This window comes from Pseudoliparis swirei, chromosome 6 (genome assembly GCF_029220125.1).
Source record: "Pseudoliparis swirei isolate HS2019 ecotype Mariana Trench chromosome 6, NWPU_hadal_v1, whole genome shotgun sequence".
NCBI classification, from domain to species: Eukaryota; Metazoa; Chordata; class Actinopteri; order Perciformes; family Liparidae; genus Pseudoliparis; species Pseudoliparis swirei.
The window spans coordinates 4,497,773-4,522,772 of NC_079393.1; the positions used below are offsets into that span (position 1 = coordinate 4,497,773).

At 45.8% G+C, this 25,000-nt stretch overlaps 2 protein-coding genes across 2 annotated transcripts in view; one reads left to right on the forward strand and one right to left on the reverse strand.

Moving 5' to 3' along the window:
- The first annotated feature begins 2,552 nt into the window (after window positions 1-2,552).
- c6h11orf58 (chromosome 6 C11orf58 homolog) lies at window positions 2,553-4,944 on the forward strand. The gene is made up of 5 exons (XM_056417869.1): window positions 2,553-2,687; window positions 3,606-3,686; window positions 3,787-3,847; window positions 4,045-4,154; window positions 4,355-4,944. Exons 1-5 carry the CDS (start codon window positions 2,634-2,636, stop codon window positions 4,559-4,561), a joined length of 513 nt encoding a protein of 170 aa, XP_056273844.1. The 5' UTR covers window positions 2,553-2,633; the 3' UTR covers window positions 4,562-4,944.
- A 970-nt stretch (window positions 4,945-5,914) lies between these two features.
- The window catches only part of LOC130195993 (pleckstrin homology domain-containing family A member 7-like), a 111,300-nt gene continuing 92,214 nt past the window's right edge, over window positions 5,915-25,000 (reverse strand). Inside the window, exons 10-28 of the mRNA XM_056417871.1 lie at window positions 24,400-24,916; window positions 23,185-23,706; window positions 22,373-22,456; window positions 21,838-22,095; window positions 19,934-19,987; window positions 18,309-18,374; window positions 17,530-17,610; window positions 16,997-17,146; window positions 16,616-16,717; window positions 15,691-15,802; window positions 15,437-15,528; window positions 15,123-15,317; window positions 14,909-15,005; window positions 13,315-13,409; window positions 12,926-13,168; window positions 9,035-9,214; window positions 7,813-7,946; window positions 7,604-7,737; window positions 5,915-6,337 (exon numbers count right to left, since the gene is read on the reverse strand). Of these exons, the coding sequence (XP_056273846.1) occupies window positions 6,315-6,337; window positions 7,604-7,737; window positions 7,813-7,946; window positions 9,035-9,214; window positions 12,926-13,168; window positions 13,315-13,409; window positions 14,909-15,005; window positions 15,123-15,317; window positions 15,437-15,528; window positions 15,691-15,802; window positions 16,616-16,717; window positions 16,997-17,146; window positions 17,530-17,610; window positions 18,309-18,374; window positions 19,934-19,987; window positions 21,838-22,095; window positions 22,373-22,456; window positions 23,185-23,706; window positions 24,400-24,916 (3,139 nt within the window). The 3' untranslated portion in view covers window positions 5,915-6,314. The remainder of the gene's footprint in view (window positions 6,338-7,603; window positions 7,738-7,812; window positions 7,947-9,034; window positions 9,215-12,925; window positions 13,169-13,314; window positions 13,410-14,908; window positions 15,006-15,122; window positions 15,318-15,436; window positions 15,529-15,690; window positions 15,803-16,615; window positions 16,718-16,996; window positions 17,147-17,529; window positions 17,611-18,308; window positions 18,375-19,933; window positions 19,988-21,837; window positions 22,096-22,372; window positions 22,457-23,184; window positions 23,707-24,399; window positions 24,917-25,000) is intronic.

Genomic DNA, 25,000 nt, shown 5'->3' on the forward strand with positions numbered 1-25,000 from the left:
CCTCTCTCTTTCTCTCTCTCTCTCTCCCCCCCTCTCTCTCGCTCTCTTTCTCTCTCTCTCCCTCTCCCTCTCTCTCTCTTTCTCTTTCTAAATGCGTGTCCTTCATTAGAATAAAAACTCTTTACATGTGTCCTTTCTCTCCTTTTCTCTCCTTTCTCTCATTCTAACTTTACCTATCTTGCCTGCGCGCGCGTGTATGTGCGCGCGTTCGTGCGTGGTCACCTGCTCTCGGGCACGAACAATTTTTTAATACAATTTAAATAAATTAGGCCTCTATCTTTTATTGCTTTTATATGTATTAACTGTGCACGCGGCCACCTGGTTTTTCCTCCTCCCTGTGAACGTGTCACAAGTGTCACAAGTCACCCCACATTGCAACACGTGAAGAAGACGTCATGTTTGTTTATGTTAATACATCTATTTTTAAATAAAGCGTGTTTTTGAACAGTTTAACCAAATGCCTTGAACAAATGTTCTCTGTGCTCAACTTTGCATGACGTTAGTGTCTCTGGATCTCAAGAGCACGCGCACATTGTTACAGTCTGAGTGGGAATAAAATGAGTCCCAAAACAAAATGATTTCCTCTTTTATGACGCATAAAGTCCTCAAAGTTTGATTATTCTTAATTTTTGCTCGAGAAAAACCAATAAAGTTTATTTAACCCTCCTGTTACCTTAGGGTCAATTTGACCCCATTCAATGTTTAATGTCGGTGTTCTTTCGGGTCAATTTGACCCCAGGCTGTTTTTCACTGTATCAAACATATAAGAAATATCAAATTTTTTATATATTTAAAGGGCTATTTAGGTCGTCAACAAACAAACAAACATAAAGTACCTCACACTTAAACTTGGAAAACAATATTAATTCTAATAATTTTCTGGAGGTTTTAATTGCTGGGGTCAAATTGACCCCGATGGTAAAATATGTCAGTAAATATAAAGGTAACAGGAGGGTTAAACATTGAATGGGGTCAAATTGACCTGAAGGCAACAGGAGGGTTAAAATAATAAAGTAAGGATCTGAGCTCATTCGACAAGACGTGTTAATTTCAGTAACCGGGACTTAAAGTGTCCCCCCCCCCGCTCCAAAAAAATAACCCGTCTGGTTTTATATCTGATGATTTGGGGCACATTGATGTCCGGGTCCTGCCATGAGGCGCGAGCGCGTTATGACTCTCTCTCTTCCGCCACCTGGTGGTGGGTTTAACCCTCCTGTCGCCTTAGGGTCATTTTGACCCGATTAAATATTTAACCCTCCTGTCGCCTTAGGGTCATTTTGACCCGATTCAATGTTTCACCCTCCTGTTACCTTTATATTTACTAACATATTTTACCCTTTGGGTTCAATTTGACGCCAGCAATTACAATCTCCAGAAAATTATTAGAATTAATATTGTTTTCCAAGTTTAAGTGTGAGGCACTTTATGTTTGTTTGTTGACTACCGAAAGAACACCGACATTAAACATTGAATGGGGGAAAATTAATCCTAAGGCGACATGAGGGTGTAATATTGATTCGGGTCAAATTGACCCTAAGGCAACACAAGGGTTAATGCAGGACGTCCAATCAGGAACAAGTGACAGCTTTGGGAAATATATATATTTTATTTTATTATTTATTATTATATATATATATATATAGCTAAATGTAATTAAATAAGAAGAACATTTTGAAAGGACTTGACTGGTTTTAAAAACAGGGTCAATATGTGTTTTATTTGCTCTGAAATTATTCTTGCCATTTTTATATATGTCCCTTTAATTACCGCAATAATTTGATGTTTTATAATTACGCCATTGTGTAAAGTAGCTATTAAATATGCTGGCTACATAAATAACCTTGCCTTGCTTTTTAACTTTCTCTATAATTATTATTAAAAAGCTGAGTTATTTGTGTCTAAACATCCTCCAAACAAGCCTCAATGAATTAATCCAAACTATTTCTCTAAGACTATGGCTGAATTGGTTTAATTTAAATTTAATTTTCTATAAAATCTGCTTCAGAGATGGTCATTGTGTTTTTAATCACACAAGTAATTAAATTCTCTTTAGTACTTATTTAAAGAATGCCTCTTGACATTTACAAGGACATTCAAACATTAGCCAAATAAATAAATGAATTGGGCCAATTAACTATTTGATTTAATATAGAATACTTGCTGAAGGACACAGAGATATATTTTTGTAAATACGCATCGTCTACATTCAAAATCATCTTGTTTGTGCTTTGCTAGAATTAGAATATAGGGCTGTTTTTTCACATGGGCTACTTCTTAACATATTCATATATCTATATATCTATGCTTCTCTAGCCGTTGTATATGCCCTTACTCTATTTAAATATAATATACAAACAATATCATATAATAATATCACATATATGCCATTATTCTGTTATTGGCAGTGATGAAAAACTGTTTGTTCTTTTTTCCCCTGTTTTTAGGGTGAAGTAACGCAACCCACCTGTGAGAGGCAGCAAAGCGGTTTGTGCACGACCGCTCTGCAACAAATAAACGTAGAAGAAGACGAAACCGGAAGTGGCAACACGGAGGGTTGTTGACATTTCCAGCTAGCCTTTAGCTAGGCGGCATGCCATCTCATTGACATCGTTTTACCAACGCGTTCGTCCATCATGAGTTATCCAGAGGACAGGCACGGGACCAAGCGGCCCGCGTCTCCGAGTGACGTGAGTAGAATAATATAATTTACATCAAATAAAACTGGACCCGGGAATGAAAGCGGCGGCATGGAGCCGTAGCTAGCATCACATTAGCATGGTTGCTAACGCTATTCTTTTTCTGTGTGCAGCGCGAAAAGTCAAGTTTACTCCTTTTTATAGGTCGTTTTAAAATGTTACTCTACAAAATTAGTTTAGAACGGGCTAATTTTGTTTTACATTTGTAGTTGAAAACCATCTTTCGGGGTCTTTTGACTGGAGGGTTTTCGTCACAACGTGATGACACTGGAGGTGGATTCTCTCTTGTAAAGACATCAAATGGAAATAAATGCGGGGCTAATGTGTACAAAATATGTATTGAACATTTTCGTATTTTAAATATCATTTTTAAATGTTGTGCACAACCAATAAAATGATTACATTCCGTCCTATATGTACTGGTTGTCCTAGGCAAGTAAAAACTCAATAACTTTTTTTTTTTATTATAAAAAAAATTCAAAAAAATATGTTAGAATTGTTAATAGTTGTTTAATAAATAAAATCATAAATAACCACTAAAAATAAATAAAAATACAATTAAATATGATTGTCTGATTTTTGTTTTCTTCTTTTTGTATTCAATAGATCTAAGAAAACACTTTGAGTCTGTAGACTACCGCCTAATCGTCTTATTACCGTCTTTATGACAATTGCTCATATCCTGTAAACCTAAACAAGTATATTTATTATGTTTGAAAAAAGGTTAAATGTTATTTCACAAGTTTAAAAAAGTGCCCTCAACGTATGTTTAAATGCCCCTGGATGAAGTCAGCGGGGGAAAAAACCTAAAATATGCAACTGTCCTCACCTGCGTTCTGCGTGTCGGACGCCGATATCCTCCTGACGTCGGCGCCCCGCCCCTTTGATGACTCCGTCTCGTCTTGGCAGGACGGGACCAGCTGGGCCGCGGCGGACCTGGGAAGCAACGAGAGGAAGCAGAAGTTCCTGCGCCTGATGGGCGGTCTGAAGGTTTGTTCCACGTCGCTCGGCTCTGTTTGTTGTGGGCGTTTAAAACAGATAAAAGACGTTTAAAGTGGAGTTTGAATGTGACGTTCTTCCCGTCCTGCAGAAGGAACCCACGGGACGCCTCGTCATCGGGGACCACAAGTCCACGTCCCACGTCCGCAGCGGTAGGCTCCGCCCTCCTTCCTTATGTCACACGCCCCATTTGTCTTCCGAGCCTTTTGGCCGCCTCGCGCTTTACGCCCGATGCAATTAACCCGGCTCCCCCCCCACCACACCACACGCCCGCCGCACAGATCTGTCCTGGCCCGGGTAGGCCGGCGCCCGCTGGCCACGCCCCCTGTGACTCGTGTCTCCTCTGCAGGGAATGAAGACAAGAGGATGAACGAGCAGCTGGAGATGCAGTACCAGCAGAGCATGGACGGGAAGCTGTCGGGCCGCAACCGGAGACACTGTGGCCTGGGCTTCAATGAGGTGGGGGGGGGGGGGCTCACAGTGATACACACTGTTTAATACACACAGTTTGATACACACTGTTTAATACACACAGTTTGACACACACTGTATGTTCACTCTGCAGCCATTTCCAGGACAGTTATTTTTGGGGTCCTCTTGTTGTTGGATGAATAAAAGTGTAAATAATACTAATCTTCTTCTTCTTCTCGTCCTCCCAGCCGTCCCCCGAGCGAGAGTCGCCGCCGGCGGACAACCTGTTAAAGGCGCCGGAGAAGTCCTCCGGCGAAGAGGATCCGGCGAAGTCCCGGGACAAAGACCCAAAGACACAGAACTCGGATGAGTCCGGCTCGGACAGTCCAGACGAAGAGCGGGAACAAGACGATGATGAAGATGATGGTGACGCGGCCGCGGGGAAGTCGGCGTAGGGCGGCGACGGAGGAACTACTTTTTTTGTTTTGTTGTAATCTCCGATTTGTACATTTGGACGTTGTTTGTTTGCCTGTCGGCCGTCAGCCGGGTCCTCTTCACCGCGGGGGGGCGGGGTCTCGCGGGGAGGCGGGGTCTCGCCGGAGGGCCCGCGGTTCAGAGAGAAGTCTGCAGGCGCGGAAAGAAAAGGAAGAAAAGAAAGAAAGCTCCACTTCCGGTTGAGTCAAACGGTCCCATTTTTACTCATTTGAACATTTTAACCGTGGCCGCTCCGCGGTTCACGCCGGATGAAGCCGCTCGCCGCTCGCCACGCGGTCGGTACACACATTGGATATTTTGTGAATTCTTGTTTTGAAACCCAATAAAAACAAAAAGCAGCGTGGTTGTGTGACGTCTGCTGTCGGACCACCGAGGGGCTTCCTCTGCGTTATGAATCCTTGTGGACACTTTTCGTGACACTGTCTGTGGGAATGACTTAATTGACCAATCACGGCCCTCGACGACTCGGCCTCTGATGGGGTCACCGGTGTGCGTCTCCATCGGGTTTTCGATCCCTGAACTAGTGTCAGAAAACAGCCGTCAGTCGACTTACCAAAATTACTTCCTGCTAATTACTTTTATTATAAACAAAGCCACATCTTATTTAAACGGAGTCACTTTTCCATAATATTCTCTCCTGATGAAAGAGTCATATCCTGGCCGCTTTAAATCTTTATTTTTCTCCTTTAATTTACAACTTCATCCCTCCTTCCTCCCCCAGGACGCTCCTGGTGTCAGGACCGCAGAGATCTAGAGACGCACATTTAACATTTACAATAAATAAAAATAAAGAAAAGAGCCACAAAATATAAAATGTGAACTTAAAGGTGGAGAACGTGTTCAGTAAAATCATCTTGAATATTGGAGCTGGGGGACGAGGCTGGACATGAATTCTACATCTGCAAATGTATAAATATATATACATATATATATGAGGCGGTTCTTCCTGAACCAACGTGAGGGTCAAAGGTCACATGATGTCGTCTGTGTACGGACTGTAAAACCCTCCTGAGGCAAATTTGTGATTTTTGGCTATCACAAAAATATTTAATTGATTTAACGTTCTCTTATTCTGAAGGGCTGCCTCTCGTCTGCGTGTAGACGTTTATGTGATTAACTTATATATAATATATATAATAAATGTGTGAGTAAACATCAACGAGCTCGCCGTTTCCCTTCAACCAATAATATTCAAATAAACAATCAAATTAAATTATGCCTATAAAATGATAACGATAAATAATTAAATATTTAATTTAAATATTTTGAGTGTGACGTTTAAATAAGTGACAACAAATAACAAGGGTCAGGACACCAGGTAATCAACTTGTTTAATTCATATTATATCATAATATATGTGCAGTTGATTGGTAGGTGACGTGTTTAGAGATGAAAAACAACGTTTAGCCAAACAGGGTAATAATAAATATGAGTCACGTGAAAACGTTCCTTCTGTTGTTGGTGTTGGCTTCTGTTCACTCGTCAAAAACTACAAAACAGATCATTAAAAAATAAAAAGCATTTCACTCGTGTTATAAATTATTATTATTGCTTAATGTGCGTTAGCAACAAAATGATTCTATTAAAAAACAAGGATCAAAACTTTAGAAATGTGTCTTGTGCTCACTCATAAGTGGATTAGTCACAAGTGAACCAGGAGGAGGAGGAGGGGGGGGGGGGAGGGGGAGGAGGTGCTCTTCCTTCTGTTGTGGGTCAGCGCTGTGCGGTAGCTTTGGCTGAGGAGGAAACACACAGAGCTTTTATTTTGGCGGTCCGTTGTCATGACGTCTGGGATCTTAAACACACATTTACATCAGTGAGAAATTGTGTTGAACGTTTGTTTTGTGCGACTTCTGCTTCAATATGCGACAATAATAATAATAATAAATATAGTAATAATAATAATAACAATAGTAATAATAGTAATAATAATAATAGTAATAATAACAATAGTAATAATAATAATAGTAATAATAACAATAGTAATAGTAATAATAACAATAGTAATAACAATAGTAATAATAACAATAGTCATAATAATAGTAATAATAATAGTAATAATAGTAATAATAGTAATAATAATAATAGTAATAATAACAATAGTAATAATAATAGTAATAACGTTATAGACAAAGCCGCAAAAGTGAGACGATAAAACAACAGGAAGGCCCGAAAAAAATATATATAATTAAATGTCACTGTTGTTGTTGTTTTTTGTGCATGTTGCTATTCTGCTGTCTTCAATGTCTTTTTAATATTCATCCTGTTATGTTGTAAATTACATGTATGTACAAGGAGAGTAAGTCACATGACATGTATGTGCTCATATACATGTAAATAAATAAATAAAGATTCTGATAAATAAAATATAACCTTTAATCTGGGGTAATACGCATGTCGACCAATCGGAGGCCAGGACTTTAAACCAAATTTACATGAACAAACAGTTTTTGAAATCTCTGTGTCATATTTAATATTGTATTTAATGTTGTATTTAAACTAACAATGAGGATTCCAAAGCATAAAGTATAATTATAAATGTATATATTCAGAATAAATTGTCACGATACGTATTAGTTTAATAATGCGGGGCGTAAAAATATACAACACTGCAATTATATTAATCTCCATAAACTTAAGAATGACCTTAAATGACAAATGAATGAGACAAAAGTTTAGATTAAAAGAATAAACATTTATGTCTTTTCAGTTACGGTGCGTTCACTTGCAACGCGTAAAAATGTGCGAGTATAAAAGCGCGTAGGCCGGCTTATATTTATAGCGTCTTTCTTTTAAAAGCATATTATTTATTTAAAACTCAGCGTAAATGAAACATGAATATAACAAAACATTTAAAGACTTTTACAAAACTTTGGGGATTTTTATTTTTAAGGACTTTTCCAGGCCTGGAAATAAAAATACTAAATTCCAAGACTTTTTACAACTTTTTTTCGTGTGAGAGTCGGGCGTGGGGGTTCCCGGCGAGCGGTGCGTTCACTGACCTGCGACCAGCCTGCTCTTGCGCGAGGCCTCGGAGGCGAGGGCCCGCGAGGCCTTCATGATCCTCTCCTGCTGCCGGAGGGCTGAGTCCAGCTCGCTGAAGTCCAGCCCCGCCGCCGGCTGCGCGTTCCGGAAACTGCCGACGGGGGGAAACGATTAATGGACTCCGCGAGCGAGTTAAAGAACTACAGCCGCGTGGCCCCGCCCCCACCTGGACTTGGCCAAGAGGTTCCGGATGCGCTCGGCCCGGCGGCCCCGCTCCTCCAGCTCCTCCCGGCTCGGCGGCTCCTCGGGGTCCGACTCCACGTAGCGCTCCGGGATCGGGACCTTACGGGGGCGGGACAGCTGAGGGCCAATCACAAGGTCAGGGGGGTCTCTGAGGGGGCGGGGCTTAGGCTCGGGAGGAACACGACGGGGAGGAGGTAGTTCCCTTGGTACCTTCTAGGAAGTCGTTCCCTTGGTCCCTTCGAGCAAGTCGTTCCCTTGGTCTCTTTATTCCCTTAATGATAGGAAGTCGTTCCCTTGGTACCTTCTAGCAAGTCGTTCCCTTGGTCCCTTCTAGCAAGTCGTTCCCTTGGTCCCTTCTAGCAAGTCGTTCCCTTGGTCTCTTTATTCCCTTAATGATAGGAAGTCGTTCCCTTGGTACCTTCTAGCAAGTCGTTCCCTTGGTCTCTTTATTCCCTTAATGATAGGAAGTCGTTCCCTTGGTACCTTCTAGCAAGTCGTTCCCTTGGTCCCTTCTAGCAAGTCGTTCCCTTGGTCTCTTTATTCCCTTAATGATAGGAAGTCGTTCCCTTGGTACCTTCTAGCAAGTCGTTCCCTTGGTCTCTTTATTCCCTTAATGATAGGAAGTCGTTCCCTTGGTACCTTCTAGCAAGTCGTTCCCTTGGTCCCTTCTAGCAAGTCGTTCCCTTGGTCTCTTTATTCCCTTAATGATAGGAAGTCGTTCCCTTGGTACCTTCTAGCAAGTCGTTCCCTTGGTCCCTTCTAGCAAGTCGTTCCCTTGGTCTCTTTATTCCCTTAATGATAGGAAGTCGTTCCCTTGGTACCTTCTAGCAAGTCGTTCCCTTGGTCCCTTCTAGCAAGTTGTTCCCTTGGTCTCTTTATTCCCTTAATGATAGGAAGTCGTTCCCTTGGTACCTTCTAGCAAGTCGTTCCCTTGGTCCCTTCTAGGAAGTCGTTCCCTTGGTCCCTTCTAGCAAGTTGTTCCCTTGGTCTCTTTATTCCCTTAAGGGTAGGAAGTCGTTCCCTTGGTCCCTTCTTCCCTTAATGATAGGAAGTCGTTCCCTTGGTCCCCTCTTTCCCTTAATGATAGGAAGTCGTTCCCTTGTTCCCTTCTTCCCTTTACTGGCAGGAAGTTGTTCAAAGTCCTGTTATTTTTTTGAGGACTGGTATCTTTTATGTTCCCGCCGCTTCCTGTGTCGTGCGCTGACCTCTCGGCTGATGTCCAGGTCGAAGTCCAGAGGCTCGAGGTCCAGCTCTCGTACGCACCCGGCCGCCGGTGGAGCCGTCGTCCACTCGGCCGACCGGATGCTCCCTCTCTCCTTCGCTTGGCTCCACCCCTCGTCGCTCTGGCCCTCGGCGGCGAGTCGCTCCTCCTGCCAATCAAACATCTGGAAGAGCAGGAGGCGGGGTTACACATCGACAGCCTTTCCAGGGGGAGGGGGCTGATGTGGAGTGTGGCGCCATCTAGTGGCGAGGTCGCAAATTGCAACCAACTCACCAAAAGAAAGCAAACTTATATTAAAATAATTTCACATTTCCGCCAATAGATCGCTCGTAAATACTACACTGGCCCTTTAAGTGAAGTCATCACCTGTTGGTCTGTGTTTAACAGATCCTGGATGTTTAAAATTATCTGAAACATTTGAGGCTTTGATATTATTTCTACACACAATACCGTGTGTCTATAATATTTTACATATTAATTACACTACAGTGTGAACACGAGATCAACAAATAAGGAGCTAAAAATACTTTTTACAGCATAAACAAATTAGTTGATTAATCAGTTATTCAACTTGTATTGAATTAATTTGCAAGCATTTAGATGATGAATTTTTCAGATTTGAATATTTGATTATCGTGTGTCGTCTATGAAAGTAAAAACCAAATGTTGCTGGAAGAATAATAATGATCATGTATATAAAAGAGAAGGAAAAGACCAACCCACATGAAGAGGAGGAGGAGGAAGAGACCATCGCTCGGTGGCGGGAAGCAGCGGCGCTCATGAGGAAATGTGTCCTTTAATCTCGACTCTTATTATCTGATGTGTGTGTGTGTGTGTATACTTGTGAGTAATCATCCAAGGAGGGTCATAAAGCCATGCATGCATCCTTCCCCTCCGGCAGCCTGCAGCGCGGCGTGTTCGACATGATCTGAAGGGTGGCGCTCGAGGAGAATCAAACCACACACACACACACAGGGGGGGGGAAACAGGAGGAAAGCGAGAAGGAAAGAAAACACCATGCGGATGCACAGATTCATCGCCCCCCCCCCCGACAGGAAGAACACAGCTGAGAGGAGGTGGAGGAGAGAGGAACTCTTTATTATCACGTCTGGACACGATGGAGAAGGAGACGTCTCGCTCCTCCGGTCCTCTAGAACTCGACTCTGTTCCTTTGATCTGATCTATGCTGCACGTACGTCGCTGTGAGAGGATGAGAAGCAATGTGGCAGAAAGAGACCGGTCAGAAGAACAAGGAGCGGGCGGCGGCGCCTCGGAGGCTCGGGACGTCAGATTATAAACTTTTAGAAACAATCAAAACAAGTCGGCACATTCAGTGTTTTCTTCTCCTTAACTCTTGTAAAGTGTCTTAAAGCTGCATTCTCTCTCCTGGCCACCAGGGGGCGGCGACTCTGGTTGTATAGAAGTCGATGCTTCATGTGTTAAAGCTGCATTCTCTCTCCTGGCCACCAGGGGGAAACTCCTATTGGTTGTATAGAAGTCTATGCTTCATGTGTCAAAGCTGCATTCTCTCTACTGACCACCAGGGGGCGACTCCTCTCGTTTGTATAGAAGTCTATGCTTCATGTTGTAAAGCTGCATTCTCTCTCCTGACCACCAGGGGGCGACTCTGGTTGTATAGAAGTCTATGCGTCATGTGTTAAAGCTGCATTCTCTCTCCTGGCCACCAGGGGGCGACTCCTCTGGTTGTATATAAGTCTATGCTTCATGTGTTAAAGCTGCACTCTCTAGTGACCACCAGGGGGCGACTCCTCTCGGTTGTATAGAAGTCTATGCTTCATATATTAAAGCTGCATTCTCTCTAGTGACCACCAGGGGGAAACTCCTATTGGTTGTATAGAAGTCTAAGCTTTATGTATTAAAGCTGCATTCTCTCTAGTGACCACCAGGGGGAAACTCCTATTGGTTGTATAGAAGTCTAAGCTTTATGTGTTAAAGCTGCATTCTCTCTCCTGACCACCAGGGGGCTCCTCTGGTTGTATAGAAGTCTATATAGTGACTCTACTTCTCTCTTGATGTATTCCCTCAGTAAACATTGTGAACATGAGTTTATGTCTCAGTCTCTAGTCTCAAGTCTTCTTCTATACAGCATGATGTCATCGTTTAGTACTTTATGGTCGTTTAGAGTCAGACCATAAAGCAGGGGACGCTTTAGGGGCGGGGCTTACTGTGATTGCACGCCGTCTCTATGTCACAAAGACCGATATAAACAAATCTATGGTTTATCTCTTAAATAATAATTCAAACTTTAAAAATAACAATTTCATTTGGTTTTCTTCACAACAAAGAAATGAATGAAATGATATAGGCCAACTGTAAATATAGATCTATATATATATAAGTATATAAATTGCCCCCATAAACCCCATGGCCTCGCAGCCCCCCGTGACCCCTCGTTGGGGTCGAGACCCTCAGGTTGGGAACCAGTCAAATATAAAACCTCAGCGTTTTATCTGGGAAACTATTTTTATCCATAAAAACAAGACTTTTAATCCGTTTCACGCACATTTTCAGAAATAATCTCCGCGTGCCTCTCTTCGTGTCTCCGATGGCGAAGCCGCCGCTCCTTGTTCATAACTTCTTATTATTGCACGTCGGCCCTGTGCTGTATGTTTATGATGCATAACACAGCACTCGCTATTGTCCCGTCTCCAACATGTGGCACAGTTATTATTATCAAACCATAAAAAAATAACATTTCAATCCGCACATGAAAAGAAGGCCGTGTGTAGATATCGATGAGGTGGTGGATTATAAAATATAATATGTGTAAACACGCGTCACGCGGGCGGAGCAGAGGACGTGTGCTCTGGCGTCGACGGTCATGTGCATCGCAGACGTGTATTGCTCACTGGGACATTCAGAAACCAAAGGGTCGAAGGGAAATGTAGTCCGTCTGGTGTGTGTGTGTGTGTGTGTGTTAGTATGTAATCATAAAACCCTCCTGGTTATTACGTCATCTTAACGGAACACTTTGACATGTTTGACCTTCTGAATCCTCTTTTCCTCCACCCGGGCATGTTAGCATTGTTAGCATTGTTAGCATTCCATACCAAAACCCCATAATGGCAAAGTATTCCTAAAAACCAGCAGCGTCGCTCCCACTGCACGGTGGCGTCGTATTCTCCTCCTTCCACCGTTTCTACGACGACATTAAGTGAAATGTAGATTTAAGGAGGTGAAAAAAAAAGAGAGAAGAAAAGGCCAAAAAATATCCGTCAGCGAAAAAACAAGGCACTTGGATTTCATTTGAAGGACAGAAAGCGGGGAGGGGTGATCATGATTTGTGCCACTAGCCCCGCCTCTTCTCTTCATATCCCCTCAACCTGAATACTCCCCCCCCCCCCCATCCCCCACTCATCCCCCCCCCCCACACACTCCTCTATAAGCTCTATATACCAAATCTCTACAAAATATAACTGTACAACTGTATACTGAAAATATCCCTCGGTAAATAAATAAACGGTGTACAAGTACACGGCGTGCGCACGTGTGCGTGAACGGGCTCTTCTCTCTACTTCCCGGTGATTAAAAACTTCCGTCTCCTCCTTTTTTTCTGGCTGGATTTACATTCAGAAGTGTGTCAGTGAGCTGCCACCAGGGGGCAGTGGTGAGCTGTAAAAACAAGCATTTAAAGAGAAAGGGAGCGCCTCCCACTGTGCCCATTCGGTCTCCCTAAAGTGTTAGTTAGTCCCGCCCCCTTTTAGCATGTTAGTGCTACCGACGACAGCCACTGGTTAGCGTCCCCCCCCCCTCCCCCGCCGGGTTATTGTGTGGCCGGGGGCTGGAGGGTGGCAAAGCAGCAGTGGTGGTGCTCCCTGTGTCTGCTGCTGCTGCCGCGCGGGGGGTAACGTACGGAGGCCGGCGGGTCGTTGGAGGAGGAGGGCAGCCGGGAGGAGGAGGCGGAGAGGCCCACGCAGGAGGAGCGCTCGCCCTGGCTCAGGTTCCTCTTGCGCTCGCGGACCAGCGCCCTCTGGTGGCGCTTCATGCGCTCCAGCTGCTCCTCCACGGTCATCCGGCCCCGCGGCGGCGGGCCGCTCGGGAACGCCGGGGTCTCCGGGGGCGACGACAGGCGCTCCAAGGCACTCTTGGGTCTCTCCTGGGGGGTCAGAGGAGATATGCCCATCCTTAATCTTAAAACTGCATATTTATATATAAAAGAGAGTTTAAAAGCCTAAACTTTCCACTAAACATAGGATTAACCGGTGTGGGCACGTTGCCGTGGTTGCCGTGGTCTGGACTCACCTTGGCTGCGGCGCTGCCCGGGCCTCTCCTCAGGGTGACGTAGGACGCGATGGAGTTGGACTGGTTGGGTCGGAAGGAGCCGCCGGACAGACCTGCTGGAAATAACACAATAAAGACAATAAAATACATTTAAGGTTACGAATTTCCACGGCAGGTTGAATAAATTCCTTAATTTAATTGGCGAAGGAAATTTGTACAGAAAAAATCTCCTCTTGTCTACCAACAATTTTAATAACATTCCCGATGACGGATCGTCTCCTTGACATGTTTTGAGTTACGGATGTTCGATTCCGAAGAGTTTGGGACTTATAATGAAGATATGTGAAGACAGAAAGGCTCGTGTGTACACGATCAAAATGTATTTAAAGCTTTCCAAGTAAACTTCTCTCAGACTTTGCAATAAAGCCCAGTTTGTTTTCAGGAAGAAATAAAAAAATGTTAAACAACGACATCGATCGACTGGACACATGAAGGTCTCATAAAGATCTCATAAAGGTCTCATGAAGGTTTCCTAAAGGTCTCATAAAGATCTCATGAAGGTCTCACGAAGGTTTCCTAAAGGTCTCATAACGATTTCATGAAGTTCTCATGAAGATCTCATGAAGATCTCATAAAGGTCTCATAAAGGTCTCATAAAGTTCTCATGAAGGTCCCATAAAGGTCTCATAAAGGTCTCACGAAGGTTTCATGAAGGTCTCATAAAGATCTCATAAAGGTCTCATGAAGGTCTCATGAAGGTCTCATAAAGGTCTCACGAAGGTTTCATGAAGGTCCCATAAAGGTCTCATAAAGGTCTCATGAAGGTCTCATGAAGGTCTCATGAAGATCTCATGAAGGTCCCATAAAGGTCTCATAAAGATCTCATGAAGGTCTCATGAAGGTCTCACGAAGGTTTCATGAAGGTCCCATAAAGGTCTCATAAAGATCTCATGAAGGTCTCATGAAGGTCCCATAAAGGTCTCATGAAGGTCTCATGAAGGTCTCATGAAGATCTCATGAAGGTCCCATAAAGATCTCATGAAGGTCTCATGAAGGTCCCATAAAGGTCTCATGAAGGTCTCATAAAGGTCTCACGAAGGTTTCATGAAGGTCCCATAAAGGTCTCATAAAGATCTCATGAAGGTCTCATAAAGGTCTCATAAAGATCTCATGAAGGTCTCATAAAGGTCTCATAAAGATCTCATGAAGGTCCCATAAAGGTCTCACGAAGGTTTCATGAAGGTCCCATAAAGGTCTCATAAAGATCTCATGAAGGTCTCATGAAGGTCTCATAAAGATCTCATGAAGGTCTCATGAAGGTCCCATAAAGGTCTCATGAAGGTCTCATAAAGGTCTCACGAAGGTTTCATGAAGGTCCCATAAAGGTCTCATAAAGATCTCATGAAGGTCTCATGAAGGTCCCATAAAGGTCTCATAAAGATCTCATGAAGGTCTCATGAAGGTCTCATGAAGATCTCATAAAGATCTCTTGAAGGTCTCATGAAGGTCTCACGAAGGTTTCATAAAGGTCTCATGAAGGTCTCATAAAGGTGAGTGCTGTTAAATGTGTATATTTTAAGTGTGTGTGTGTGAGTGTGTGTCCCAGTTCAGATACCTTTGCTCTGGAAATACTGGTAGTCCACCTCAGACGCGGCGCTCTGGTGGCTCAGACCCGGCAGCTCCGGTTCACTCACGTACGACCGCAAGTCCGCCTGGAACCAGAACCGGTTAGACGGGGACAGGTCTAGAACTTCAAGTCTCAATGTTACATTAAACCCCCCCCAAAAAAACGTCCTTCAGCCGGCTCCGCCCCCCACAGGTGAGAGTACCTTACAGTCTCCATTGGCAACGTACTGCCCCCCCTCCCTGTCCCGCTTCCTCTCGTCCGATTGGCGCTTGAGCCCGCGCACCGACGTGTGCCGGATGACCGAGGCCTCCTTGGGGAGGGGCGGCACAGCGGGCGGCACGTCCTCGTAGTCGTAGAGGCAGGGCAGCGGCGGCCTGGGGGGGGCGCTGTCCTCCGCCTGGGGGGGGGGGGGGGGGGAAATGGATGCAGTGGTTTTTTTAGGAGGTCGTTCGACGCCCGTGTTGGACTCTCAAACCGGGGTTGAATCCAGCGGGCCGGCGGGGGGGGGACACTCACCCACTTTGGCACGGTACTGAGAGGCAGCGTTTGGGACAGGAAGCTGCGAGGCGGCGGCCGGACCTCCGACAGCGAAGGCACTAGTTTCCTCTCTGGCGAAGGGGGGGGGGGGGGGGGCACACGGAGAGATCAAAGGTTTGGCTTGTAAATACAAACAGATTTTTCTACTTCTTCATTTTGGATATTAAATTGTCCAGTTTTTCCTTAAAAAAAACAACAACAAAAAACAGCTAGCTTTGATCGTGGTTACCGACCTGGGTTCTGGACCGAGTCCACGGTGATCTTGTAGTTGGCTTTGCTGGCACTCAGCCCCCCCATCACGTCCTCGATCCTCCACAGCTCACGCTTCATCTCAGCTTTCTCTTGCTGCAGGGTGACACACACACACACACACACAGAGACATACACACACAAACAATTTACAGATTTAAGGTCTCATTTAGGTCTCATAAAAATCTCATGAAGGTCTCATGAATGTCTCCTAAAGGTCTCCTAAAGGTCTCATGAAGGTCTCCTAAAGTTCTCCTAAAGGTCTCATGAAGGTCTCATGAAGGTCTCCTAAAGGTCTCCTAAAGGTCTCATGAAGGTCTCATGGAGGTTTCATGAAGGTCTGAGGTTTCATGAAGGTCTCCTAAAGGTCTCATGAAGGTCTCATGGAGGTTTCATGAAGGTCTCCTAAAGGTCTCATAAAGGTATCATGAAGGTCTCATAAAGGTCTCATAAAGGTCTCATAAAGGTCTCATGAAGGTCTCATGAATGTCTCATAAAGGTCTCATGGAGGTCTCACGAAGGTCTCATAAAGGTCTCATGAAGGTCTCATGAAGGTCTCATGAATGTCTCATAAATGTCTCATGAAGGTCTCATAAAGGTATCATAAAGGTCTCATGAATGTCTCATAAAGGTCTCATGAAGGTCTCATGAATGTCTCATAAAGGTATCATAAAGGTCTCATGAAGGTCTCATGAATGTCTCATAAAGGTCTCATGAAGATCTCATGAAGGTCTCCGAAAGGTCTCATGAAGGTCTCATGGAGGTCTCATGGAGGTCTCATGAAGGTCTCATGAAGGTCTCATGAAGGTCTCATTAAAGTCGGTACCTTAAATAAAATATCCATTCATTTGCTAAAAGTGTCGCTTTGAAATCTGACACGCTGCTGCCGACTGCAGTACCGGGTCTCACCTGAGGGGTGGCGCTGTGGTTCATGTGCGCCTGCAGCGCCGTCCTCAGCTGCTCCACGGAGCTCTCCAGCACGCCGTACTCCTCCCAGGCGCGAGCCATCTCCTGCATCACACAGAGGTCACGAGGTCACACAGACAGTATAGAGAGATATCAATATGTACACACACACCTTATTACAGACACACACACACACTCATAAATAAGAAAAGTCATCATATTATATAAGAGTTTGCATACATTCACATGGTGTGTGAGGTTCACGTTGGATATTTCTGTACGCTTTTGATAAATATCAGGACCCTCCAGATGGCTCAGTGCATCATGCAAGATAATAAAAAATATATATTTTTTAAAAGCCCCCGTACACGCGTGTGCACATACCGTGGAGCGGCGTGATATCTGGGCCCGGATGGCCACCAGGTCCTCCTGCAGCAGCCTCTGCTGGTAGGCGATCTTGTGGGCGTGGGCCGGCTGCTCCTGGTACTGCTCCATCTGGTGGTGGGACACGGCCAGTACACTCTCCAGCTTGTCCTGAGGGATGGGGGGGGGGGGAAGGGGGAGGAGTCATTTGGCATGAGGTCGGCCGACTGCGAGACCCGCTTCCCTGTGAACTGCTCTGAAAGTGTGACGATGGCACTTCATCTAAAGAGCCTCTAGAGGGCGGCGTGCTGACAGCCAATCACAAGCCTCGTAGGACCTGAGCTCCTCAGACTTCCACGACGGTCTTTGTAGCTCACGTTGTCATCGCAATTTACTCTTCATGGGATTCTGGACATCGTCTAGGAGGCCGTACCAACTTTTCCCGGCCGAGAGACGATTGGAGAGCGCACGTGACGAACAGAGAGTGCACGTGACGAACAGAGAGCGCACGTGACGAACAGAGAGCGCACGTGACGAACAGAGAGCGCACGTACCTTGTCCTCCTTCAGGGAGCTGATGCTCGCCTCCAGGTCCTTGAGGATCTTGTCCTGTTCACACAGCCGGCTGAGCTTCACCTGCACGGGGCGAGAGAGAGAGAGAGCTGAGAGAGAGAGAGAGGGGGAGAGAACTGAGAGGGAGAGAGCTGAGAGAGAGAGAGAGAGAGAGAGCTGAGAGAGAGAGAGAGAGAGAGAGAGAGGGAGAGAACTGAGAGGGAGAGAGCTGAGAGAGAGAGAGCTGGGAGAGAGAGAGCTGGGAGAGAGAGCTGGGAGAGAGCTGAGTGTGTGTGTGTGTCCCTGTGTGTTGACCTCTAGTAATTGACAGAATAATATATATATATATTATTTATTCAATCATTGTAATACAATACAATATTATTAAATATAATACATAGAACAGAAAGACTGGAAAGGTAGGAACAAAAATGCTTATATATTCCAATCCTAAATTATTATGATCAAATGAATCAGATAATTAATATAAAATAAAGAAAAAGAATAAAGAAAAATAAAAATAAAAATATAAATTATTTCTTTATTTTCTTTCTTTATTTTATATCAATTATCTGATTTATTTACAAGCCTTGTTTGTAAAAATATATATATATATATATTTATATTTTTACATCCAAGACTTGTAAAAGAACTAACTAGTAAAAGAACATTATGTAAAAATATAAAAATGAATGGCCGTCATTTTACTGCTCACAGCTTCATCGTCTCTGTGTTCACATTGTTTAAATATTATAAACATAAAAGTCTTTTCATGAACTCACGTCCACGTCGCTCTCCGCCACCTTGACGGGTTTCCCCGACTCCTTCAGCGTCTGACTTCCTGTCACCTAGGAACAGAGCGAGCGTTTACACGTTACTCCACCGCGACGGCGCTGACATCGAGGAGGAGGAGAACACGGAGAACACGGAGAACACGGAGAACATCGATACGCACTAAAGAACCACGAGGCCGGGACACAGTCGCCTGGAGGGAACACGACAACATGGTGAGCTATGGACACTTTGAAGCCTGCACAGGTTGACCCCACACCGTCTACACAGGACCGCATGTCCATGAGCCTCTCTCTCTCTCTCTCTCTCTCTCTCTCTCTCTCTCTCTCTCGCCCTCAGGTGATTGGTTCAGGACCACCTGAGCTCTGTGCTCTTGTCAAGGAGGTGCAGCGTTTCAGAGGCGATGGGAGAAGCAGCTGGCTTTACAACCACCGGGGGGCCACAGCCACGACACATGCACTGCCGAGCCGTCACCACGGGGGGGGGGGGTCAAAGGTCACATACAGGACATCTGATGCCATTCAAGCCGTGAATGTGGAGCTGGAAGCAATGGGATGGTCTCTAGAACAAGAAGAGTCTAGAACACACACACAACACTCATGCTCTAACACACACTCTCACACACACGCTCACACACGCTCACACACACACACACACACACACACTGTCACACACACACACTCACACACGCTCTCACACACACACAACACTCACGCTCTAACACACACTCTCACACACACGCTCTCACACACACACACACACACACACACTGTCACACACACACTCACACGCTCTCACACACACACAACACTCATGCTCTAACACACACTCTCACACACACGCTCACAGACACGCTCTCACACACACACACACACTGTCACACACACACACACACGCTCTCACACACACAACACTCACGCTCTAACACTTCACACACTCTCACACACACACACACACACACACACACTGTCACACACACACTCACACGCTCACACACACACACTCATGCTCTAACACACACTCTCACACACACACGCTCACACACGCTCTCACACACACACACACACTGTCACACACACACACTCACACACGCTCTCACACACACACAACACTCACGCTCTAACACACACTCTCACACACACGCTCACACACACACTCACACAAGATCACACACACACACACACACACACTGGACACCTGCATTCCTACTCACAAACACTGGCGTCATGCACTGCACGGGCCTGTAAGCTCCTGCACAGACACACAGTTACAGACGCACAACGTCTCTACACACACACACACACACTCACACACACACAGACACACACACACACACACAGCTTACGTTCATCAGAGGCCTGAGAGGCCCGGCAGTGCAGTGCAGCAGTAAACTGTGAACCGCGAGGATCAGGGGCTCTAGAGCTCTGATCTGGGGTCAGAATCACAGACACAGAGGTCAGTGGGCGGAGCCACGAGGCGAGAGGGACGGTGGGTTTCCTCTCCGTTCGAGGCCGGGAGGTCACAGGTGTTAGTTTGAGCCGCACACATGTTGTTATCAAAGGAATCAGAGCGACCGACAGGCGCCGTGCGGTGACCTCTGACCTCCGTCCCTCACCTTCAGGTCCAGGTACTCCAGGTCCTGCTTCAGCAGCAGGTAGGTGTCGTCAATCTGGAGGCAGACAAGAAGACTCTGACTGACTCTGACGGAAGTGCACACGCACACACACACACACACGCACACGCACACACGCACACACACACACGCGCACACACACACACACACACGCACACACACGCACATGCGGATAGAGATGCATTAGCTTGTGTTCTCTGAGATGCTGCAGCACACAAAGACACAGCAGCACAAACCAGATCCATCGGAAGCAGTAAATCTCAATTCAACTCACATCTATCAACAACAACAACAAAATCAAGATTCACGAATCAGAAGACCAAACTGACCGACGCATCCAGGCGGTTTAGCCGGACAAGCGCAAACATGCTTATGGCGAGAAGCACGTAAACAAACGGGAAGAAGAAGGAGAAGAAGAAGAAGAAGTAGAAGTAGAAGTAGAAGAAGAGAAAAAGAAGAAGGAGGAGAAGGTAAAGGAATAGGAAAGGGAAAAGAAGAAGAAGTAGAAGAAGAAGAAGAAGAAGAAGAAGAAGAAGAAGAAGAAGAAGAAGAAGAAGAAGAAGAGAGGCGGGTGGTTCAGCATCATGTGGTCAGGCCACTGGGGCTTCTGGGTAGAGGTTGCCACGGAGACTCGGCTGTCGATGCCGCCGCTGTTGTTTTTCATCTATTTAACCCTTGTGTTGCCTTCGGGTCATTTTGACCCGAATCAATATTACACCCTCCCCCCACCTTAGGATTAATTTGACCCCATTCAATGTTTAATGTCGGTGTTCTTTCGGTAGTCAACAAACAAACATAAAGTGCCTCACACTTAAACTTGGAAAACAATATTAATTCTAATAATTTTCTGGAGGTTTTAATTGCTGGCATCAAATTGAACCCAAAGGGTAAAATATGTTAGTAAATATAAAGGTAACAGGAGGGTGAAACATTGAATCGGGTCAAAATGACCCAAAGGCGGGGGGAGGGTGTAATATTGATTCGGGTCAAAATGACCCTAAGGCAACACAAGGGTTAAAGTATTTTTTCAAGTATTTAAAGTTCTTTCTTATTTATTTAAAGTATTTGTTCATCTATTTAAAGTCTTTGTTCATGTATTTCGGGGTCGGGATCAGTCGCAGGTCGTGTTGTGTGAAGACGTCGTTTCAGTGAATATGATAACATGAATTTCTGCTTCGTAAGAAATATTCTGGGGAAATTGGGTAAAAGTCTCACGTGATTTGAGCATCCTGGTGAATATCAATAATATATATATATATATATATATATATCATGACACACCATGTTTTGTGGTAATACAATAAATAAACAGTCTGTGTGTCTTAACACACGGTGTTATTTACTGAGTGAAATATTTGACAAATGAAAAGTATTCTCTTATTTAATGAAGAACTTAAAGGTCAAAAATAATCAGTGTAGTTAATCAGATTTACAACGTGATCTAAACGATGTAATTGTCATTTATCAATATCACCATATATTGATTAATTACGATATGACTCCATTGAAATAAGATTAATTATAATATTGACTGATAGTTTATTCACTATTGTTAATATAACTATTAACTGTTTCATAACTTTTGTTTGGTTTCACGAGGACTTGGATTACGCAACTTCGATGTAACTCTATAAATAAAAAAATTGAAATTATTTTACATGTAAAAATTGTGACAATTTTCAGAAAGAAAAAAAAAGTTACGAAAATCCACCAAACAGAGAAAGAAGAGAAGAAGAGCCGCGAATAATGGACACAATTAAAATAATCCTCTTAATGATAAAACGCTTCATTAAAACAAAACAATGGGAGGTTTGATTCCGGTGGCAACCTCTCCCCGCCGCCGGTGAAATGACGGGCGAGCATGCCGCGGAGGGGGCGGGGCCAACCTGCGTGTTGCAAGAGCCCAGGGGAGCCAAGAGGCGGGACACGGGAGAGGGGGCGGAGCTTAGGAGGGGGCTGGTGGTCGTGGCGGTGCTGGTGGTGCTGGTGGTGGCGGTGCTGGTGGTGAGGAAGTGTTGCTGCTCCGCCTCTTTGGGCCCGTTGAGCCGCTGCTGCTGCAGCCGGGAGAGGGCGTGGTGGCGCGCGGCGCCCATCTTGGCCTGATGCCGGCGCAGCTGGATGAGGAGCAGGGTGAGCTCCTCGGGCTGTCGGGGGGGGGGGGGGGGGGGGGGGCACCGCATCGACAACACAAGCTGGCGTTTGAGAAAAAACACACCGACCGACCACGCCGAAAACCTCCTCTTGTCACCGGCTGACCTCCCGACCTCTACATGGTGACATCACCGGATCCTCACGCCTTTCATCTCCCCGAGCGTCGACTACTCTTTGCTCCCGACTTCCACAAATAACACATAAACATCCGTTTGTTCAGATATTAAATACGAACCGGGCGCGGCGCCGCGGGGGGGGGGGGGGACGTACCGTTTTGCCATGAAGGCTGGGGGCGCTGACCGTGTGCGTGATGTAGCCGGACGGAGGCATCGACCGCCGGTCGATGGTCGCGGTCTGACGGACACACAGACGACACATTGATACGCACAAAGATGACACACAACAACAACAACAACAACAACAACAACACAGATAGAAATCTAAGAGCGCGACAAATAAACACGTAACACGGTGACGGCTGGCGGAGCGCCGAGGGCCACGCGGCGGCGTGAACACGCCGCGGTTTATTATCGCCGGGCAGAAATGCAGCCGCTCGTGGTCGCGGGAGGAGAGCGGCGGGAATGTGCATTTCTGGATTTTATTCATATTTTTTGCCCTCAATTTCAGAAACGTGACACGTGAGATATGAAAAATGTGTTTTAAATACACTTCACTGTAAACACTGTGTGTATTATTATATTTAATAGGACCTATATACATCTTCTCTGGAGCTTAGGTAGATTAGATATTCCTTAATTGGGTAGCCGGAACTTTTAATTTAGATAATAAATAAATAAATAAAGATGTTAATGGTCAAATCTCTGGAAGAGCACAAACAAACAAACAAACAAACAAAAACAAGACGGGATCGATTCCATGACAATCTGCTGTCGTCCGCATCTTATTGATCTTTAATCATTGATCATTAATATCACTTCTCTTCCTCTCCTTCTCTTGCGCAACGTCGTCTGTTATTTTATTTTGTTTTAATCCTCCATTGGCCGGAGCGCGAGGTCGATGCCGTCTGGCGTGACGGTTCAACATGGAGCATCTTTCCCCGTCGGACTCTGTATTTTTCTTACCTTGAGCATCTGGGACTGGGCGCGGCGCGGCGACGCGGCGAAGGGCCCGTCCAGCGCCGACCTCTCGCCGGCGGGCCGCACCGTCAGCCGCTCGGCCGGCGTGTGCGGCCTCCTCGCGGGCGACAGGCTCGGAGGGACGGCGGCCGGCGACGGCGGCACCGACACGCAGCGCGGCGGCCCCGCCCCCTCGGACCTGTGCGCCGCCCCCGCCGCGGAGGACGTCGGGGGGCGGGGCCCGAACGGGTAGTCCGGGGCCGGAGTGTAGAGCGGCGCCGTGGGGCTGCCGTGGCGGTACTGGTGGCGCTGCTGCCACTCGTACAGCTGCCACGTGGTGTTGGGCCCCGGGTCGGGCGCCAGGCGGAAGTGGCTGAGGCGGTCCTGGGCGTACTTGTACTCGCCCAGTCGGGCCGGCGTGGGGCTGTGGCGCGGCGTCTTCGGCAGCGTCTGGTACGCATCGATGGAGCTGAACTTGTGCTGCGTGGGGGGGGTCCGGCGAGGGAGCGTGTTCTCTCTGGACGGGGGCTGGGGACACACCATAAAGAGATATATATATATATATATATAAATACATATAAATATATATATATGTATATACATATATAAATATAATAAATATATATATATTCATATATATATAAATATAAATACATATATATATATATATAATAAATATATATATATATACATATATATATAATAAATATATATATACATATAAATATAATATATATATATGTATATAAATATATACATATATATATATATTTATACATTCTACCTTCAATTTCATTTAACAATTAAATAAGAAAATAAACATAACGATGGAATTCATTCGGGGACAAAAGGCTTCGAGGTCGCAAGGAAATTGATTATTTTTGTTGGATTATTTCTTAATGAAAAGCTGAATATTCACAAATCATACACAATCCTCTGAAAGCAGACATAGTACATACAAAACTACACTCAATAGACTTATTATTATTATTATTATGTTTTTTATTCTTGGACTGAGCACCAGTTGGTGTGTTTTTCTTCGTGTGTTGTGAACCTGAGTATCACGAGCACCGAGACATACAACTGAAACAACAAAAATATAATGAAAATATTCATAAAGTAAAACATTGTGCTGTGCAGACCTCACATGCTCATGACGGGTTAATAAAGATGAAACTCTCTACTCATCCATCAACATCATCATCATCATGTGACAGGGACCCACCCTTTGTGCTCCGCCTTCTGCACCTTGACCCACTGCTCCACCTCCTCCAGGGTGCTCCTCCTCCGCACCTGCTGGTGCCGGTTGGCGGGGGGCGTGGTCACCGTGGTCGCCGCCCTCTGGTACGTGCCCGCCGCGATCCCGTTGGGCTCCAGGATGGGGCTGGGCGTGGACACCAGGCCGTTCCTCGCGCAGGCGCCGGCGGGCAGCGCGGAGGCGGCTCGCGACGGCGCCCTGGACACGGGCGCCGAGGCCGACGGGCGGTCCAACTGCGGCAGGGCGGAGGGCGCCGCGGCGAGGTTGGAGGGCAGCGACGCGCGCGTGTCCATTTCCAGGGCGGCGCCGGCGGCGGATTCCCTGTGGAAGCTGCAGCACTCGTCGGCGGGCTCCAGGAGAACCTCGTGGACGCCGCCGGGCCTCGCCGGCTCGGGGGGCTGGTGGCGGCTCACGTGGTTCGCCTGCGGGACGGCGCGCTGGTGCTGCGACGGGATGAACGGCTCGAACTGGTCGGAAGGTCTGTTGACAGACGGCAAACTGTCACACACTCTCGCTTCTTTGGATTTGGAACTTTCTCGTCAACGTCGCCAGAGTTTCATCGGC